This window comes from Amphiprion ocellaris, chromosome 2, assembly GCF_022539595.1.
Source record: "Amphiprion ocellaris isolate individual 3 ecotype Okinawa chromosome 2, ASM2253959v1, whole genome shotgun sequence".
NCBI lineage: Eukaryota > Metazoa > Chordata > Actinopteri > Pomacentridae > Amphiprion > Amphiprion ocellaris.
Genome location: NC_072767.1, coordinates 6,941,425 through 6,960,123, shown reverse-complemented (window position 1 = coordinate 6,960,123; position 18,699 = coordinate 6,941,425). Strand labels below are relative to the sequence as shown.

The 18,699-nt window shown below is 32.7% G+C and overlaps 1 protein-coding gene across 1 annotated transcript in view; it reads right to left on the bottom strand.

Annotated features, from left to right (window-relative positions):
* Positions 1–2,874: 2,874 nt before the first annotated feature.
* The window catches only part of LOC111564518 (mucolipin TRP cation channel 2), a 28,222-nt gene continuing 12,397 nt past the window's right edge, over positions 2,875–18,699 (bottom strand). Inside the window, exons 11-14 of the mRNA XM_055013900.1 lie at positions 18,075–18,197; positions 11,378–11,584; positions 10,644–10,771; positions 2,875–3,193 (exon numbers count right to left, since the gene is read on the bottom strand). Of these exons, the coding sequence (XP_054869875.1) occupies positions 3,157–3,193; positions 10,644–10,771; positions 11,378–11,584; positions 18,075–18,197 (495 nt within the window). The 3' untranslated portion in view covers positions 2,875–3,156. The remainder of the gene's footprint in view (positions 3,194–10,643; positions 10,772–11,377; positions 11,585–18,074; positions 18,198–18,699) is intronic.

Below are 18,699 nucleotides of genomic sequence, written 5' to 3'. Positions count from 1 at the left end.
TTATTTTACCATCCTTTTGTGTCATTGGTGTCTTTTTGTGTTATTTTGTGTTATTTAAGCATCACTTTGTGTCATTTTTGTCTTATTTCGGCATCCTTTTGTGCCTTTTTGTGTTGTTTTTATGTCATTTTAGCATCATTTTGTGTTTTTTGTGTTATTTTGTGTTATTTTGGCATCCTTCTGCGTCACTTTCATTCATCATTTTCTCTTTAAAGTGTTTGGAGCTGCATGTTTGTTCAGAATGGGACTTTAATGCAACTTTAACTCCTATTTTCCTAAAATCTGCACAGCAGCATCTGTTATTAGCATCTGTTATTAGCATATGTTATTAGCATCTGTTATTAGCATATGTTATTAGCATCTGTTATTAGCATCTGTTATTAGCATCTGTTATTAGCATCTGTTATTAGCATCTGTTATTAGCATCTGTTATTAGCATCTGTTATTAGCATATGTTATTAGCATCTGTTATTAGCATCTGTTATTAGCATATGTTATTAGCATCTGTTATTAGCATGTTGTGTTGAAAAGTGACGGCATTGTTTGAAATCCTCGGACGGAGTCATTTTACCGTTTCTATTTAAAATCTAACTAATCTAACAGCAGTTTCATTAACAGGAGTCTCCTTCACCTCGTTCACTGTCAGGAGATGTTTCCATTGAAGTGGCCGAGCAGAGATGAAATCCAACAACACTCTGATTTTTTCACCTGTCCAGGTAAAACCTCCTGCTCAGGCTTGTCTGAACTCTAGAACCTGCTGCACATTTAATGATAAGTTCTGGCGTCATCGTGGAAAACTCTGCTCTTACTCAACCTCCATCCAGCTGTGGAGATGTTTACGCAATAAGACAGAACTTTGGACTCACTCATTTATTTATCCGTTGCCGATCATCATGAGAAATTATCTCATCAGGATTCAGCTGCTCACATGAGGCTGCTGTGAGAGTCAGAGTCAACAAAATGGAACTGAAAACAATTAAATAAATTAAAATAAAATTTAAAACATTCTAAAAAGTTAAAACAACTAAGTTACATTAAATGAAAATAATAATAAAATTACATTAAATGAGCCAAAAATTTAAAGTAATAATTATTTAGAAATAAAAAAAAATCATGATGTTGCTGTGGGAATCAAAGTAAACTAAATGAAATTTTAAAAAATCTAGAAAGCTTAATTAACTAATTACATTAATAAGAAATAATACAGTTACATTAAATTAGTACATTAAAACGAATTCATAACTAACTAAAAATGTACCAAATTAAATACTGATGTTGCTGTGGGAGTCAAAGCAAATTAAATAAAATTTTAAAAATCGAAAAAAAATTTAGGAAAATTTGAAAAATTGCAAAAGTTAAATTAACTAAATTATATTAAATTAAATATAAGTTATTATATATTAGTGCAGCTGAGTTGTGTCTTTATCTTGGCTGTAGTGAGTCTTCAGAGGTTTTTGGTCAGACACATTCTGTATTCTTGTTTGTGAACCAGTGTTGGTTGTCCAGAAGGTAAGAGTTCCTGTCCTGATTCTCTGTTCTCAGAGCTTCTCTGGTAGGCTGTAGGAGACTTTAGCGTTTGGGTTCTGCTAGTTTGGTTTTTGTACGGTTTCATACATATAATAAGCAGTGGTTAATAATTTGTTTTGAAATAAAAAATCTTTATGTTGCTGTTTGAGTCAAAGTAAACTAAATGAAATTGAAAAAAAATTAATAAAATTCTAAATTCTAAAAAATGGAATTCACTAAATTACATCAAATACTACTAATAATAATAATAAGCAATTAGTAATGATTTAGAAATTCAGAAATCATGACATCACTGTGTGAGTCAAAGTAAACTAAATGAAATTGAAAAAATCTAATAAAATTAAAATAAATAAAAAAAATCTAAAAAGCTTAATTAATTAAATTACATTAATAAATAATAATAATAATAATAATAATAAAATTACTTTAAATTAATAAAATTAACAATGAATTAATACTTTGCAAAAAATAATAAAATTAATAATGTTGCTGTGTGAGTAAAAATGAGGAAAAATAAAACAAGTAAATTAATTAAAGCAAACTGTTTAAAAAAATCTAATAAAATAAAGTTTAAAAAATGTAAAAGTTCAATTAAGTTGCATTTTTAAAATGTAACTAAATTGTATCAACTTAATAATATTTAAAAATTAGTTCATTATTTAAGAATAAAAAATTCATGATTTTGCTAACCGGAAGGCAAAGTAAAATAAAGCAAAAGTAAAATTTTTTAAAAATTAAGGTAAATTATATTTTTAAAATGCTATCTAAATTGCATTAAATCAAAAACTAAATTTAATTACATAAAATTTGTAAAATTAAGTAAAATAAAAATGAAATATATTAAAAGAATAAAAACATTAACTAATCATTTAAAAAAAATTCAATCAAGTAAAATTAAGTTTAAAAACAGTAAAATTCAATAAAAAAAATCTTTCTGAATCATAAATAAAATAAAATAAGCTCTAAAATTATTAAAAATGAAATAAAAATATAGAATTCATGTTTTAAAAAAGAAATTAAATTACATTTAATTTAAAAATATGTTATTAAAAAATCAAATTAGCAAAGTAATGCGTTTTAAAAATCTGATGAAGTAAAATAGAACTTTAAAAACTGAATTAAATCATAATAAATTAAATAAAGAATAAAGCAAAAATAAATGAATCATTGAAATTATTAAAACATAAATTTATATTTAAAAATATTAAATTAAATGTGGAGTCATTATGATTTTAACTGAAAACAAGACTGAATAATAAACTATAAATCCAACCAGGTGACTCTTTCTGTCTGCAGATTCATTTCTTTAAAACTTCATGCATGGCGGCAAAGAAAAGAGACAAAGAATAATTGAAAAGATTATTTTTACTACAACAAATAAATTACAAGTCGAGGGTTCAGAAAACACTGAATCCAGTTCTTTGGTTTGTGCAAATCTTAAAATCCTCCAGAGTTCCAACAGATGAAGATGAACACCAGAAACCTTCTGGTTTTAGTTCCAGCTTCAGTCTCAGTTCCACGTCCAGAGAAAGGAACTGATTCTTAGTCAATAAACTTTCCAGGATTTTGCAGCTGAATCTTCTTCTGGTTTCCATCCTCTCCTCCTTAAACCGTCTCATCTGGACGCCGTCAGCTGATCAGGATCGCCTCATCGTTTACTGGAACTCTGAAAAGAAGCAGAAACACCAGAAGTCTCATCACCATGGAAACAGAAACTTTTAGTCATTAGTAGAAAAGGTTCATTAACAGATCTCTGAAAACCAGTTATTTTATGAATGAATAAACTCTAAACCAGGAAAATTCACACATTACAGCAGCTGGATAGAAATAAAGCATGATAAAAACCAGGAAAAAAATATATAAAAATAAACACATTCGTAGAAATGTTGGTTGTTGTTCATTGCTCCTGTAATCTTAAACAGGTAAAAAATAAAATAAAGTGAAGGATGAAAGAAATAAATTTAATGAAAACTAAAAAATTAATTAATTAATTAATTAATTAATTAATTAAATTGAAATAAAATAATAAAATTAAATTAAACCAGGAAAATTCACACATTACAGCAGCTAGATAGAAATAAAGCAGGATAAAAAAAAATCAGGACAAAAGATACAAAACAGATAAATTCGTAAATATTTTGGTTAAAGTGCATTGTTCCTGTAATCTAGAAACAATGTAAAATTTAATTGAACTAAATTAAAATTAAATTATGTTAAATCAAATGAAATTACATTTAAAAATAAGATAAAATCCTGAGCCCAGAGAGCAGGAGAGAAGCTAACATACGTAAAGTTCCTCCTGTGTTTTTTCTTCAGATGCTGTTATTTTATATCTAAACTCTGCATTTTCTTCAAACCACCTCTTTCTTCTGTGATAATTTGAAGTTTTGACAGACTTTCAAAGCCTTTGGAAACTTTTACTTTCAACTGAGTCAGACTCTCATTAAATCTGTAGCTTTTATAAATGACTGTAGCAAAAAACAAGAAGTCATGATGCTTCAGACTAAAGAAAAAAAATTCTTTTTAAATAATAATAAACTTTTAAAGCTTTTAAAGTTTTTTAAAAATGCATCATCTAAAAACGTTGCGTCATTGTCACACTCTATACGCCGACAACAGTCAAGTATTTCTCTGTAACGTTAGACATCCGTGACTCAACAAAGATGAAATAAAGTAAAAATCCTTCATGTTGTCGGTTTAAAATCACTGATCCGCTTCATCTGGGTTCACTAAGAGCAGCTGTCAGATCCTGGATAGCAGCAACCGTCACATTTCATCAGATAATCCAGTGAATCACACACTGATCCTTTGTGTTGTTATTACTCGACTCTTTACACAGGAATTTACACCTGAAGCTGCTTGTTCCAACTGGTGGGTTTCCTCTATAAACTGTTACTTCACAAACACTGAAAGACGACTGAAGTCGTATCAGGACACATCTTCATTCTCTGGGATTCAGGTTTAACTTTGAGGATGACCTACTTTCTGAACAAACCCACAAAACAATGAATAAAGCGAAACACAAAATGACAAAAATGAGAGAAATAAAACACAACAAATAAGAGACAAAAAATTAGGCAAAGAAGTTACAAAACGCAAAAAAATGGACAAAATTAAGCCAAAAAACACAAGCGAGACAAAAACTAAACTCAAAACACCAAAAATATGAGACAAACGACATGGAACAAAACAAAAAAAGACAAAAAGTTTGACAAAAAAGGTACAAAGCACCAAAAAATGAGCAAATGGCAAAAACAAAAAAAAAATGACAAAAGCATGCAACAAAACGACAAAAATGAAGCACAAAACAATGAATAAAGGAAAACACAAAAAACAAAATCGAGACAAATGACACAAAACAAAACAAACAAAAGACAGAAAAGTTACACAGCAACAAAAAAATGGACAAAAACAAACAACACAAGCGAGACAAAAAGGAAATATAAAACAATAAAAACGAGAAAAAACAAAAACACGAGACAAAGTAGATGAAACAAAACAAAAAAGATGCAAAAAATTGACAAAAAAGTTACGTGACAAAAAAGAACGAATGACAAAAACGAAAAAATGAAAAATAACACACAAAACAATGAACAAAGCAAAACACAAAATGACAAAAATGAGACAACACAAGTGGGACAAAAAGGAAACACAAAATGACAAAAACGAGAAACAAAATGACAAAAGTCTGACAAAAAAGACCAAAAAAAGACAAAAAACAAGACAAAATATTACAAAAATGAGACACAAAATGACAAAAACAAGAAACAAAACCACAAAAGAGACAAAAAAGAAACACAAAATGACAAAGACAAGAGACAAACGACAAAAGTCAGACAAAAAAGACAAAAAACAACAAAAAATACAAAAATGAGACACAAAATGACAACAGAACAAAGAACAATCTAGTGTTTTATTTTATGATCAAAACAACCTGTTGAGGTCTAGAAATGATTTTAAATTGATAGTTTTACTAATTTACAATCTGCAGCTAGTGTCTTCTCTGGAATTTTTAAAATAAGGAAACATTAAATTACTTTACATGACATTACATTAAATTAATGTACTCTGACTGACAACGAGACATTCTGGCTCCAGGTTTTAAGTTTAAATCTGACCAGAGGACGACTTTTCCTTCTCATCCTGCTTTCTAACCACGATAACTCGCTGCAGCAGAAGGAGGCTGATCGTATGCAGATGAAATTTCATCCAGTAAGACATTAAACATGTTTACTGAGGATATGATCTAATTTCTACGAGCACAACGAGACAAAGAAAGTCATAAAAATTACATTTCCTCAGGTCAGAGGCTGCAAATGACGGCCATTACAGAGTCTGGGTGACTCGGAACGATTACTAATGACGAAGTTTAGAGAATCCTTAAAGGCCGCTAGTGGTTTTCTCTCGGTGTTCACGGACGAGATGCAGATTCAGTTTCATTACACATTACTACATAATGGCTCTGTAAGTGACACTAGACTTCCTTAAACGCTCAGAGCAGGAAAACCCAGATAGAAAACGGATGTCAAACATACAGGGAGCGATCCAGAGTGTTAATATTTACTGAAGCAGAAATGATGGCAGAGAAGAACTCTCCCACTGGCAATAAATTCAGCTGTTTTCCAATTAAAACTATTCTTACAGTATGTACAAACATCTGAAGATACAGACAAAAAAAGACTGCAATTTAAAAAAAAACAACAAAAAGAGATTGAAAATGACAAAAAAACTGACAAAAAATAAGAAAAACTGATTGAAAATGACAAAAAAAATTGACAAAAAAACAACAAAAAGATTGGAAATATTAAAAAATGAGACAAAGAAATGACAAAGAGATTGAAAATGGCAAAAAAAACAACAAAAAGAGACTGAAAATGACAAAAAAAACAAAAATAGATTGAAAATGACCAAAAATTAGATTAAAACTATTTTTGAAAATGACAAAAATTGAGACAAAAAACAACAAAAATGTTGAAAAATGACAAAAAAAAATGAGACCAAAAAATACAAGAGATTGAAAATGGCAAAAAAATGAGACAAAAAAACAACAAAAAGAGATTGAAATAACAAAAAATAGACAACAAAATGATTCCTAAAGTGTGTACAAACATCTGAAGCTAAACTCTATCTGTATAAATACCTACGGGAGCTGCTTTTTCTGGCATAAACAACATATTTTTACTCTCATTCACTCACAAAATAAAACCTCATGGCTTCCTGAAAAGTAACAGTGCAGTTGTTTTTTTTTTTTTTTTTAAAGTTATTTTTCTGGCCTTTATTAGATAGGCGTAGTGAGAGAGAGACAGGAAACAGGGGAGAAGAGTCGGAGAAGACATGCAGCAAAGGGCCGCGAGCGGGAATCGAACCCGGGCCGCTGCATCAGGGACCAGCCCCTGTACATGGGTCACCCGCTCAACGCGTTGAGCTATATGGGCACCCATAACAGTGCAGTTGTTAAACAGAATAAAACATCTGTGAAATAACTCAGAAATCTCTCAGAAAGCAGAACCAAAAGCCACAACAAAAGTTGTTGTTGAAGCTAAAGAGGAATCGACTCCAAGTGGTGCTAAATGGGATGTGGTGAGCAGAAACACAATAAAATGTGACTCATCATGGCTTATTAGGAAATAATTACCATGTGATTGAATAAAGAGGGATGGAGGTGGTGTTAGACCATTCTACTGAACTCAACTCAACTCTGCTCTTTACCTCCTCACTTTTATTATTTTGCACTATTTGCACCTTACTCCATTTTTTTTGTATTTTAACATACTTCTATAGACTCACTGGCCACTTTATTAGGTACACCTGTCCAACTGCTCATTAACACAAAGAGCTAATCAGCCAATCACACAGCAGCAACTACATTTATTCATGTAGACGTGGTCAGGACGACCTGCTGAAGTTGAAGAAAGCTTCAAGAGATTGAAAATGACAAAAAATGAGACTAAAAACATCAAAAAGAGATTGAAAATGAAAAGAATGAGACAAAAAGAGATTAAAAATGACCAAAAATGAAACAAAAACATCAAGGAGATTGAAAATGACAAAAATAGACAAAAAAGAACAAAAAGGGATTAAAAAGACAAAATAGACACAAAAACCAACAAAAAGAGATTGAAAATGAGGAACAAAATGAGACAAAAAAAAGAACAAAAAGAGACTGAAAATGACAAAAAAGAGACAAAACGATTAAAAATGACAAAAAATAGAAAAAGCAACAAAGAGATTGAAATGAGAAAAATTAGACCAAAAAAATCAAAAAGAGATCAAAAATTACAAAAATGAGACAAAAAATAACAGAAAGAGATTGAAAATGACAAAAAGGAGACAAAAATGACAAAAAGACACTGAAATGACAAAACATTTAGACCAAAAACAAGAAAAAAAGATTGAAAATGAAAAAAGTGAGACAATATCAACAAAAGGACTGAAAATGACATCAAATGAGACAAAACAACAAAAAGAGATTGAAAATGACAAAAAAAATTAGACAGAAAAACAACAAAGATTTAAAGTGCCAAAAAATAGTCAACAAAACAATAAAAACAGATAGAGATTTTTAAAAATTGAGAGAAAACACAACAAAGAGATTGAAAATGACCCAAAAAAATGAGACAAAAAATGACAAAAAAATCAAAACAATAAAAATTAATTCAGATAAAAAAAAACTGAAAATGAAAAAAATTAAACAAAAAACAACAGGAGACTGAAAATTACCAAAAAAAATGAGACATAAAAGCAACAAAAATAGATTGGAAATGACAAAAAATGAGACCAAAAAAACAGCAAAGAGATTGAAAATGAGAAAAATTTGACAAAAAGATTGAAAATGACAAAAAAATTAGACAAAAGGCAACAGAGATTGAAAATGACAAAAAAATCAACAAAAAGACATTGAAAACAACAAAAAAATGTCAAAAAACGACAATAAGAGATTGAAAATGACAAAAACTGAGACAAAAAGAGATTGAAAATGACAAAACTGAGACAAGATTGAAAATGAATAGAATGAGATAAAAAGATTGAAAATGATAAAATAAGAGACAAAAAATGACAGAGACTGAAAAAGATTTTTTTTAAAAATAAAACGACAAAGAGAATGGCGGTCCAACCTTTCACCAGCAAGGCGTCCCTAATAAAGTGGCCAGTGAGTGTATTTTTAATATAGACTTTTATACTCAACACTTATTTTTCTATCCTAAATTTGTGCTGAGTGAAGTGTAGTTCTATGTTCACTTGCTGTTAGACTGAATCTCTGCAGCTCCACTTCCTGCTCCTGAACTCTGCTCTTCTGCTGCTTTTGAGCCGCTGACTGTTGATCTGCAGCAGAAGGATCGTCGGTGGGCAGAAGGTGGGCTGGGAGGAGGTTCTTCCCCGTTTCTCTGTAATCAGTCCATCTCTGGGTGTGTCTGCTGAGCTGCCACCGCTAATTTCATCGCTCCACGACCGCCAGAGACGGAGCCAAACCACAGCGTGGAGGAAGAGGAACTCCTCTCCAGTGAGAAAACACTGCTGTAGCAACGAGGAGGAAGCAGCACAAACAGAGCTGCAGCGACGCTACACCTGATTACTGACGTAAACAGATAAACTGAAGGAAACCCTGAACACCAGCAAGCTTCAGAACGACCCAGTTCTACCAGTTATTTATGGAAATTCAAGTAGTTCAAGTCCAATGAATAGCTTGAAATGCAAATCAGGAAACAAGAAATGAACTTAAAGCTGTTCTGCAGCAATGGAGGCTGATCAGGCTTTGAAATCCTACAGGTGTCCCCACTTTTCTAGATTCCTTCCAACCCCCTCAGTCTGCATAAAGTAGTGTTGGAACACACCATGGAAGCAAACCCTCCAGAGGTACCTTTAAAAACCTGACTCTGTGGGGGTTTATCAGCATTTTTGTGGTGAGGTTTTGTCTTTTTGCAGCAATTTTGCAGCTGTTCGTGGTGACTTTTGCATGTTTTTGTCATGATTTTGCTGCTTTTCTGGTAACTTTGCTTGTTTTTGTGGAAAATATTCATAGTATGAATGTAGAACTTTGAGTTAAGTTACTGTAGATAAAGAACCAGATGGTTCTGAGGAGGTTTACGAGGAACTTTGGTCAGATTTGACAGATATTTTGTGGTGTGTTGCCCTAGAAATGGAGAAGAAAAGGCAATCTGTAAAAACCTGCAGCAGGTTTAAAAAGCACGTTTCCCTTTAAAATCACCAAAATCATACCATTTTTTTAGAGCTACAAACTGTAAAAACTGAAAAATTTTGCAGATTTTTATGTTTTAAATAGCCATTAAACTAATAATTTGTGACATGTGACTACATCAGGAAAATTATTCAAATCCAGACTGAAGCATTAAAATTTAGCCTGATGTATAACTCCAACAACCTCCAGCATGTCTAAAAGGCACATTTTCCTTTAAAATCACTAAAATTACACCATTTTTTAGAGCTACAAACTGTAAAAACAGAAAAACTTTGCAGATTTTTAACTTTTAAACAGCCTCTGAACTAATGATCTGTAACATGTGACTCCATTGGGAAAATTATCCAAATCTAGACTTAAGTATTAAAGTTTAGAGATGATCCGTTTATCCTGGTTTATAAGTCTCTAGAAGACCTCCAGTGAGTTTAAAAAGTGACTTTTCCTTTAAAATCACCAAAATTACACCATTTTTTAAGGCTACAAACTGTAAAAACTGAAAAATTATGCAACTTTTTAACTCTGACAGGAGTTCTGGAAGACCCAAAGCCACAACAGAACCAGAAAACAAGATTCTGATGATTCGTGATCGGCAGCTCACAGAGTTCTGGTGCAAAAACACTGAAACATCAAAGCGAATAAGCAAAATTCTAAAAGATAAACCTCTGAGCTGAAGCCAGGATGTTACGACTACATTCTCTGCTGATGTTAGGAAACTAAAAAGTCGACAAACAAACCATCAAATAATGTGAGAAAGCAAATCTAGAGGAAAGAAACCTTTCTTTGTCTGGCCTGGAATTATGAAAGAATATTATTTCTCTGACAGCAGCTCCCAGGTAAGAACGTTTTAATATTTATACTAAATATTGCAGCTCTTCCGGTGTGAACATTTTAATAATTATGTTAAATATGGTGTTCATACCGCCGGCAGCAGCAGAGAACCGACTGTCCAGCGTCTGTCCGGCTGTCCTCCTCCACCACTGGGAAATCTGCCTGTTCTCTGAGGAACTTCTGCAGGTCCGTCAGCGGGAAGCCGTCCTTCTGGTAGTTCTGGTGGAGGAAACACAGAAAACAAGTTAGAAAGTTAGAAACAGCTCCTTTATTCACATCAGACCTGAGAGATGATTCCACACCGGATCATAAATCTAGAATAAATAAATCTAGACTTATTCTACAAGAAGAACCACTGGAAAGGTCCCAGATTTAAAACAGTTGTTGTCCGACTCCGATAGTCTCTCAGAATTTGTAAAAAAACAAACATTTACCTTCGTTAGCAATGAATTAATTCTGTCTATGAAAAAAAAAAAATTTAAAAAGTCCATTAAAGCTTGACAGACACCAACATGGCATCTTTAAATTCTATGTTTAACCCAGAGAACAAATAAAGTCTTTTGACTTGAATTGAATTGAATTGAATCCAATAGAACTCCAATCAATTTCAGTGTGTCTAAAATACATTATATACATATATATATGTGTGTGTGCATTTTTATATATATATATATATATATATATATATATATATATATATATATATATATATATATATATATATATATATATATATATCCTCCACATATACATGGAAGGATCGACGGACAGATGATGGATGGATGGATGGATGGATGGATGATGGATGGATTGGTTTCTGGGTACCTTGATGGTCTCGTAGGCATCGGTGATGAGGGCGATGAAGAGCGACAGCACCATGTAGATGAAGAGGGAGATGAAGGAGTAGAGATAAGCTCTGCTGAAGAGCCACACCAGAGTGTTGGTGTCCTTCAGCTGGGCGAAGGTGGTGAACATGTCGTCTCCGTTCAGAAGGGAGAAGAGACACTCGGCTACTCGACTCAGACCTTCAAACTGGAGACAAACAAAGATAAACTGAAGCAAATCTAGAAAAATAAATACAATAAACTGCTGCAGCAACTCAGACCTTCAAACTGGAGACAAACCAAGATAAAAATCCACAAGAATAAACGCAATAAAACAATAAACTGCTGCAGCGACTCACGTTTGGTTCAGGGAATCTATTATTTAGGATCCAAAACTAAACTCTGTGAAACATTTTGTCAGAATGTTGAGAATTTTATATGTTTTCAGAGTTCAGTATCTCCAGAAATGAATCTGACAAGGACTCATGTTGAACTGTTTCTGGCCGATTTAAACGATCCAAAGGCTCCAGAAGAAAATCACTTGATCAATGCAATGAGGAAGGTAATTTGTTATTTGGTGGCCGTCAAATAACAAATAAATAAACTCTGAACAAATCTGCGACCATTTCAAATAGTTTATTTTTTCTGTTATTTTTTATTTTTATTGTCTAATTGTTTTTTTACTTTATTTATTTCATTTTTAATTTTGTTCTCTTTTAACCTTTATTTATTCACTTATTTATTTTACTTATTTACTATTACTATAATTTTTTTATTATTTTATTTTAGTTTTCTTTCTTTTTCTTGCACTTTTGTGTTTTAAAATAATAATAGCAATTACTATTATTATTATTATTATTATTATTATTATTATTATTATTATTATTATTATTATTATATTAATAATAATAATAATAATAATAATAATAATAATAATAATAATAATAATAATAATAATAATAATTATTATTATTATTATTATTATTATTATTATTATTATTATTATTATTATTATTATTATTATTATTATTTCTGCAACACAATTTTTTGCTTGTTAAAAATAATATTTTTCTTTTTGTAATAATAATAACAATAACACTAATAATAATAATAATAATAATAATGATAATAATAATAATATTAATGTAGTGTATACAAATATATATAATGTACAATAATATATCTAATGTATAATAATAATTATAATTAATAATAATAATTTGCACTTGTAAACTTTGTTTTTGAATGGTTCTAAATCAATAAAGTTATTATTATTGTTGTTGTTATTATTTCTGCTACACAAAATCTTGTTATTGTTCAAAACTTGGTTTCTGATCAAAGATATCTTGCTTGTTAAATATTTTTTATTAATCTCTCCATCCTGAGGTGATGTTATCAAATGTGTATAATAAATCTGTATAGTAATAATAATAATGATAATCAATTAATTAATTTGATTAAATAAAAATAATATATAAGAATATGAATATTGTACAATAATATGTTTATAATGTATGATAACAATAATAATAATAATAATTTATTGATCAGAAAAATAAAAAGAATATATAAGAATATGAATATTGTGCAATAATATACTTATAATGTACAATAATAATAATAATATAGTTAAAAACAGACTTGTTTCTGATCCCATGTGGAGCTGAAAAGTCTCTGAAGTGAATCTGCAATTAAACAGGAAAATGGGTCACTTTAGATGAATTTCATGAGTGTGAGCCGTGAACAGGTGGTGTTTAGAACAACAGAGCATGTAAACCGCTGTAGAGGACGATTCAACAACTTTTAAAAGTTGTGGACTGAACTCTGATGCTGCTTCTTCAAGGTGGACAGAAAGACAAACAGAGGGACAGATGGCTGAAAGGGAGAGAGCAGTTAAATCCCTGGAGAGAGATAGGATCAGGATCCAGGCCTGGAGAGGACATCCTCTGTTTACTCCTTCAGTAAATACAGCCGGGATCCCGACAGTCCTGCAGCCTCTAACCCTCTACCTAAACCTACAGCCGCAGAGGAAAAACCAGCCAGCAGGAACCGAAAGTGATTCAGCTTCCAGGGAAATCTCACTTCCACTGATTTCACATGAAAACAAAACATAAAAATATAATTTTCAACAAATGATGATGTCCAACATGTGGCCCACGGGCCAGAAGCGGTCCTCCAGAGGGTCCAATCCGGCCATCAGAGTGCAAAAAATTCCAGAGAAGACATTAACTGCAGATTGTAAATTAGTAAATCCATAAATTTAAAGTAATTTGTAGACCATGACAAGTTGTTTTGATCAGAAAGTAAAATACTCAATTGTTCATTGTTTTTTTGTCGTTTTGTGTTTCATTTTTGGAATAGTTTGTCTTGTTTTTGTTGTTTTTTTGTCGTTTTGTCTCGTTTCTGTCATTATGTTTCTCTTTTTTGTTTTGTTTGTCATTTATGTAATTTTTTGTCTCATTTTATCCATTTTTTGTTGCTTTATAACTTTTTGTCTAATTTTTCTTTAGTTTTGTGTCATTTGTCTCATTTTTGTCATTTTGTCTCATTTTTGTTGTTTTGTGTTTCCTTTTTGTGTTGCTTGTGTTGTTTGTCTATTTTGTTCTCATTTTGTTTCTCAGTTTTTGTCATTTTTTGTTTCATTTTTGTTGTTCTTTTGTTTGATCTATTTTTTGTCGTTTATTTCTTTTTGTAACTTTTTTGTCTAATTTTTTGTCTTGTTTTTGTTTTGTTTTGTGTCGTTTATCTCATTTTTTGTCATTTTGTTTCTCGCTTTTGTCGTTTTGTGTCTTGTTTTGTAATATTTTTTCCCATTTTTGTTGTTTTTTGTCTTTTTTTTTGTCTGACTTTTGTCATTTTGATCAGAAAGTAAAATCCTCTACGATTCAGTTCCTGATCACTAAATGTTGTGTTTTTTTGTCGACACTGTGTGATCTGGAAGTTGTAATGTGGAAATGATAAACTGAGGCTGAATGTTGTTGAAATTGAATTTATTTTTCTTCAGAAATTTCAGGTTGTTCATGATGTTTTATAAAAAGATAATTCCTTAAATGTGAAAATTTTCAGAATGTACTTTTTTGCACTAAAACAAAGGAACCATTAGAAGTTGTGGTTATTTATAGGTTCTTATACTGTGATTTTACTGGTCACTGGAGATTACATTGGGCTGAATGCGGAACCTGAACTAAGATGAGTTTACAGCAGTTTCTCTTTCTTACTTAACCTTCTGTTTAGTCAGTGAACTATTTTAACCAGAACCAACACTTTCAAGCACAACAGCCTCTTTAAAAACATTCACAGCATGTTGCTTTTTAAGGTTTCACTGATTATTTCTCCTTTAAGCATCATATTCACCACTTCCTGATTTAATTTGTATCTTAATTTCCTTTAAACTTTCCTCTTCTAACGCTGTGCTGGTTTTAATTTGCTTAATAAAGATTGTCCTGATTTTTCTGTGGGTTGCTAGGCAGCTGTCCTCAGTCTATCTCACATCTGTCTCTGGTTGTTTAAACGCCTACTTCTGTTCCGACTTCCGTAAATAATTTATCTTAACAGCAGCTAAACACACTCATGTTCTCCCCTGAAGGCACCTGGAGTCCGGACACCCTCCAGTTAAGGTGAAAACATCGAAGGGATGCAGCTAAAACTTCTGTTTTTTCAGGGTGCATGGAAACATTTAGCATCCCGCTTTGTTTTTGACTTTCATACTGCTTGATTTCGCTGGTTAGAAGGTTTACAGTTTGCTTGGTTGCAAAAATCTAATGTTTTTTGGTTGTCGAAGACGCTGAACCATTCTTTTCTCCTCTCCACTGTCAGATAAACTAAAATCTGATTGCTTCATAGAGAGACGGAGCTATGAGTCCAGATATACGAAGCAACTTACATAGATTCTGGTCACAGGAACCAGAGGATTCACTGTTAAATAAACACTGACACCTGGTGGTCACACGGTTCATCTACAAGTGTCAAAAAAACTGAAAACCCAAAGTCAGACCTGTTGCTGCAAATATAATAAATGAATCAGAGTTACTTAACTACTTTTGTCACATTTCACTGCAGAAAACTGCAAGTTGTCAGATTTTTTTTCTAATGCTGATGCTGTTTCAGCATTGTAGGCTTCAAATTGAGGAAATCAAAGAAAAAGATGGAGAAAGCTTCTTTGAAGAACAGTTTTGTAAGAAGAACAAGACAAAGAAGACGAAGAAGAAGAAGAAGAAGAAGACAAAGAAAAAATGAAGGCGACACATAAGACGAAGAAAATAAAGAAAATGAAGAAGACGAAGAAGAAGAGGAAGAAAGTGAAGAAGACAAAGACAACAAAAAGAAGACGAATATGACCAGGAAGACGAAGAGGAAGGTAAAGTAAAATGTGACTGAACTTGTTCAGAAACTCTGATTCATTGATCACATTTAAAGCAACACAAGTTCACCCAACATGCTTCCAATCTGAGACACAAGATCAAAAGTATGAATAGTTCTTACTGGGTCTTAAATGACCATATTTAATCCCCTGGAAATGATCAAATATTGTACAGAAGATCTGTTTGATGAGCATTAACTTACACAGCTGTCATTCAGAGTACTTTCTAGACAAGAATCCCACATTATCCAGAGTTAATATTTATAATCTGTTCACTTTAAAGTAGGAGACCTTGAAGGAGCCCTGTGGATGTTCTTGGAGAGTTCCTGGAGGAACCTCTAACAACTTAAATGGGTTTCTGGAAGATTTATTTTTGTTTTTGTGAGATGAAATGTGTATTTACACTTTGTTCTATTAATTTTGTCTTTAAAACTTATTTTTAGCATCAATATCAATCAGATATCAATTCAAGTTTCAATGACTTTTTTTTCTTTTTTCCATATTTGGACAAACTGGGATCTTGTCCAACCTGGAAATGACTTTAGATACTAATCAGAAGCTCCCTATTGGGTTAAACATAAAAATAAAAGTCTATTTTATCTAGAAACTTCTAAATCAAGAAGCTTCTTTGGAATTAATAAAGTTTCATCTTGTCTTAATTTAATTATTGTTCCTGTGTTTGGAATTTAAAAAAAAACTGTACTGCAATAATAATAACAAAAAGATTAAGAAGAGGAAGAAGAGGAAGAGGAAGAAAAAGATGAAGACGAAAAAGAGGAGGAAGAAGACAAGAAGAGGAAGAAGACAACAATACAGAATGAGACACAAAGAAGAAGACAAAGAAAAAGATGACGAAGAAGACGCAAAGAAGAAGATGTAGAAGAAGAAGAAGAATAGGAAGAAGTTGAAGACAAAGACAAAGAAGAGGAGGAAGAAGACAACAAAGATTAAAAAGACGAAGACAAGAAGAAGACAAGATGAAGAGGAAGAAGAAAGAAAAAATGAAGAGGACGAAGAAGACAAAGACGAAGAAGGCACAAAGAAGAAGAAGACAAAGAAGACCAGGAAGAAGACAAAGAAGAAGAGGAAAAAGACAAAGAAGACAAAGAACAAGATGAAGAAGAAGATGAAGAAGACAAAGAAAGCAAAAAAATTAAGAAGAAGGCGACAAAGAAGGGCGAAGAAGAAGACGACGAGGAAGGAAAAAGAAGAAGAACAACAACAACCAGATCCAACAAGAACAAGAACAAAACTAGATAAGTAATCCTTAAGTAACAAGAAGAAACTATTCTTCAAACTTTCTGTGGGGTTCCTGGAGCAACCTCTGCTGTAGAGGTTCCTCCTAGAGGTTTCTTGAGACTCTTCTTCTTCTCAGAGTTTGTCCTTTCTCCGAGTGTCCCTGGTCTCAGAACTAGATGCTTCAGATCTGTGGTTGTTCTCCCACCAACTGGCCTAATCTCCATCTGTGGGATGCTGCTGCTGACCTTCCTCCAGCCCACTGCTTCCAGCTGCCCATTTCCACCAATCTACTCTGCATTACCTTACTATACTTGATATGCTCATCTACATATTTTTGAGTTTACCACCAGCTATATATGTAGTATATTTAATGCCAGAGCTGTACACCATAGCAGTAAACTATAATCAGTCTCCATGTTAGTCGTACTTTGCATGTATCATCTGTCTTATCATGCATGTATTAAACTGTGTGTTTTATGGTCCTTGTGTCCCCCCCACCTCTCTACCTCCACCCCTCTACCTTTATCCCTTTACCTCTATCCCTTTACCTCTATCCGTCTACCTCCACCTCTAACCCTCTACCTGTAACCCTCTACCTCTATCCCTCTATCTCTACCTCTCTACCTCTTCTGTCCTTCTCAACCCGCCCGGCCAGCAGGCAGATGGGTCCCCCCACATTAGAGCTGGGTTCTGCTCGAGGTTTTTTTCCCTGTTAAAAGGGTGTTTTCCTTGCCACTGTCGCCTTTTGGCTTGCTCTGGGGGTCAGGCATATGGGTTCTGTAAAGCGTCTCGAGACAATTTGACTGTAATAGGCGCTATATAAATAAAATTGAATTGCAAATTGAATTGAATTGAGTGTCTACCAGCTGCCTCTGAGTTTTTATGGGAATTTAACTTGAGTTCATGAACAAAACACTGTTTCTGTCGATTTAAACACGTGCAGATTTGGGAGTTCCCTTATTCGTTGTGATATCTGCAGCCTCAGCAGCAGTTCTGCATGAATAAGCAGATGAGTCACTGAACTGAGTTCCCTAAATGTCATCGCAGCCGTTACAGGAAAAGTCGGTCCAGAGATTCAGATGAAACAAGTCAGAGTTACCTTCTCATGGTATGGTCCGAGGACGATCCATCCACAGAAGGTGTATCCCAGGTAGATCATACCGGCACAGCAGCAGAACCGCAGGACTTTGGGGAACGCTGCCTTCATGGTCAAAATCAGGACCTGAACATTTAGAAACATGCAGGTCTTAGTCATTTTTTAAACAGGAGGAAATCAGGAAAGAATAAAAGGTGATATTTGAAGGTGGAGAGGAGGTTCTTGGATAAAGAGGTTAATTAAAACGACTTTTTCCAGCACCGTGGTATTAGTATTTAAAATGCCACTTCCTGCACCTCGTTAAAAGTTCTTGCTATACATGGTGTCCCTAAAGTCTGGACACAGGAAATCTGATTAACTGTAATGTTTTTGCCTTCACAGATTAGATCTGGCTTTATCAAAAGAAGAAAGAGTTGAACTGGTACTTCTCAGTGGACGTAAAGGATGGACAAAGATAGCAGATGGATTTATTAGACATCATCTAAGGAGGATTCCACTTGGCTTTTCCACGGTGGTGAAGGTGGTTAAAAAGTTTAAAGAAATGGGCAGTGTCATGGACAAACCCCGTTCTGGATGATCAAACGTATCAGCCGAAACCAAAGGACTGGTCATGGCTAAAATTCATGCT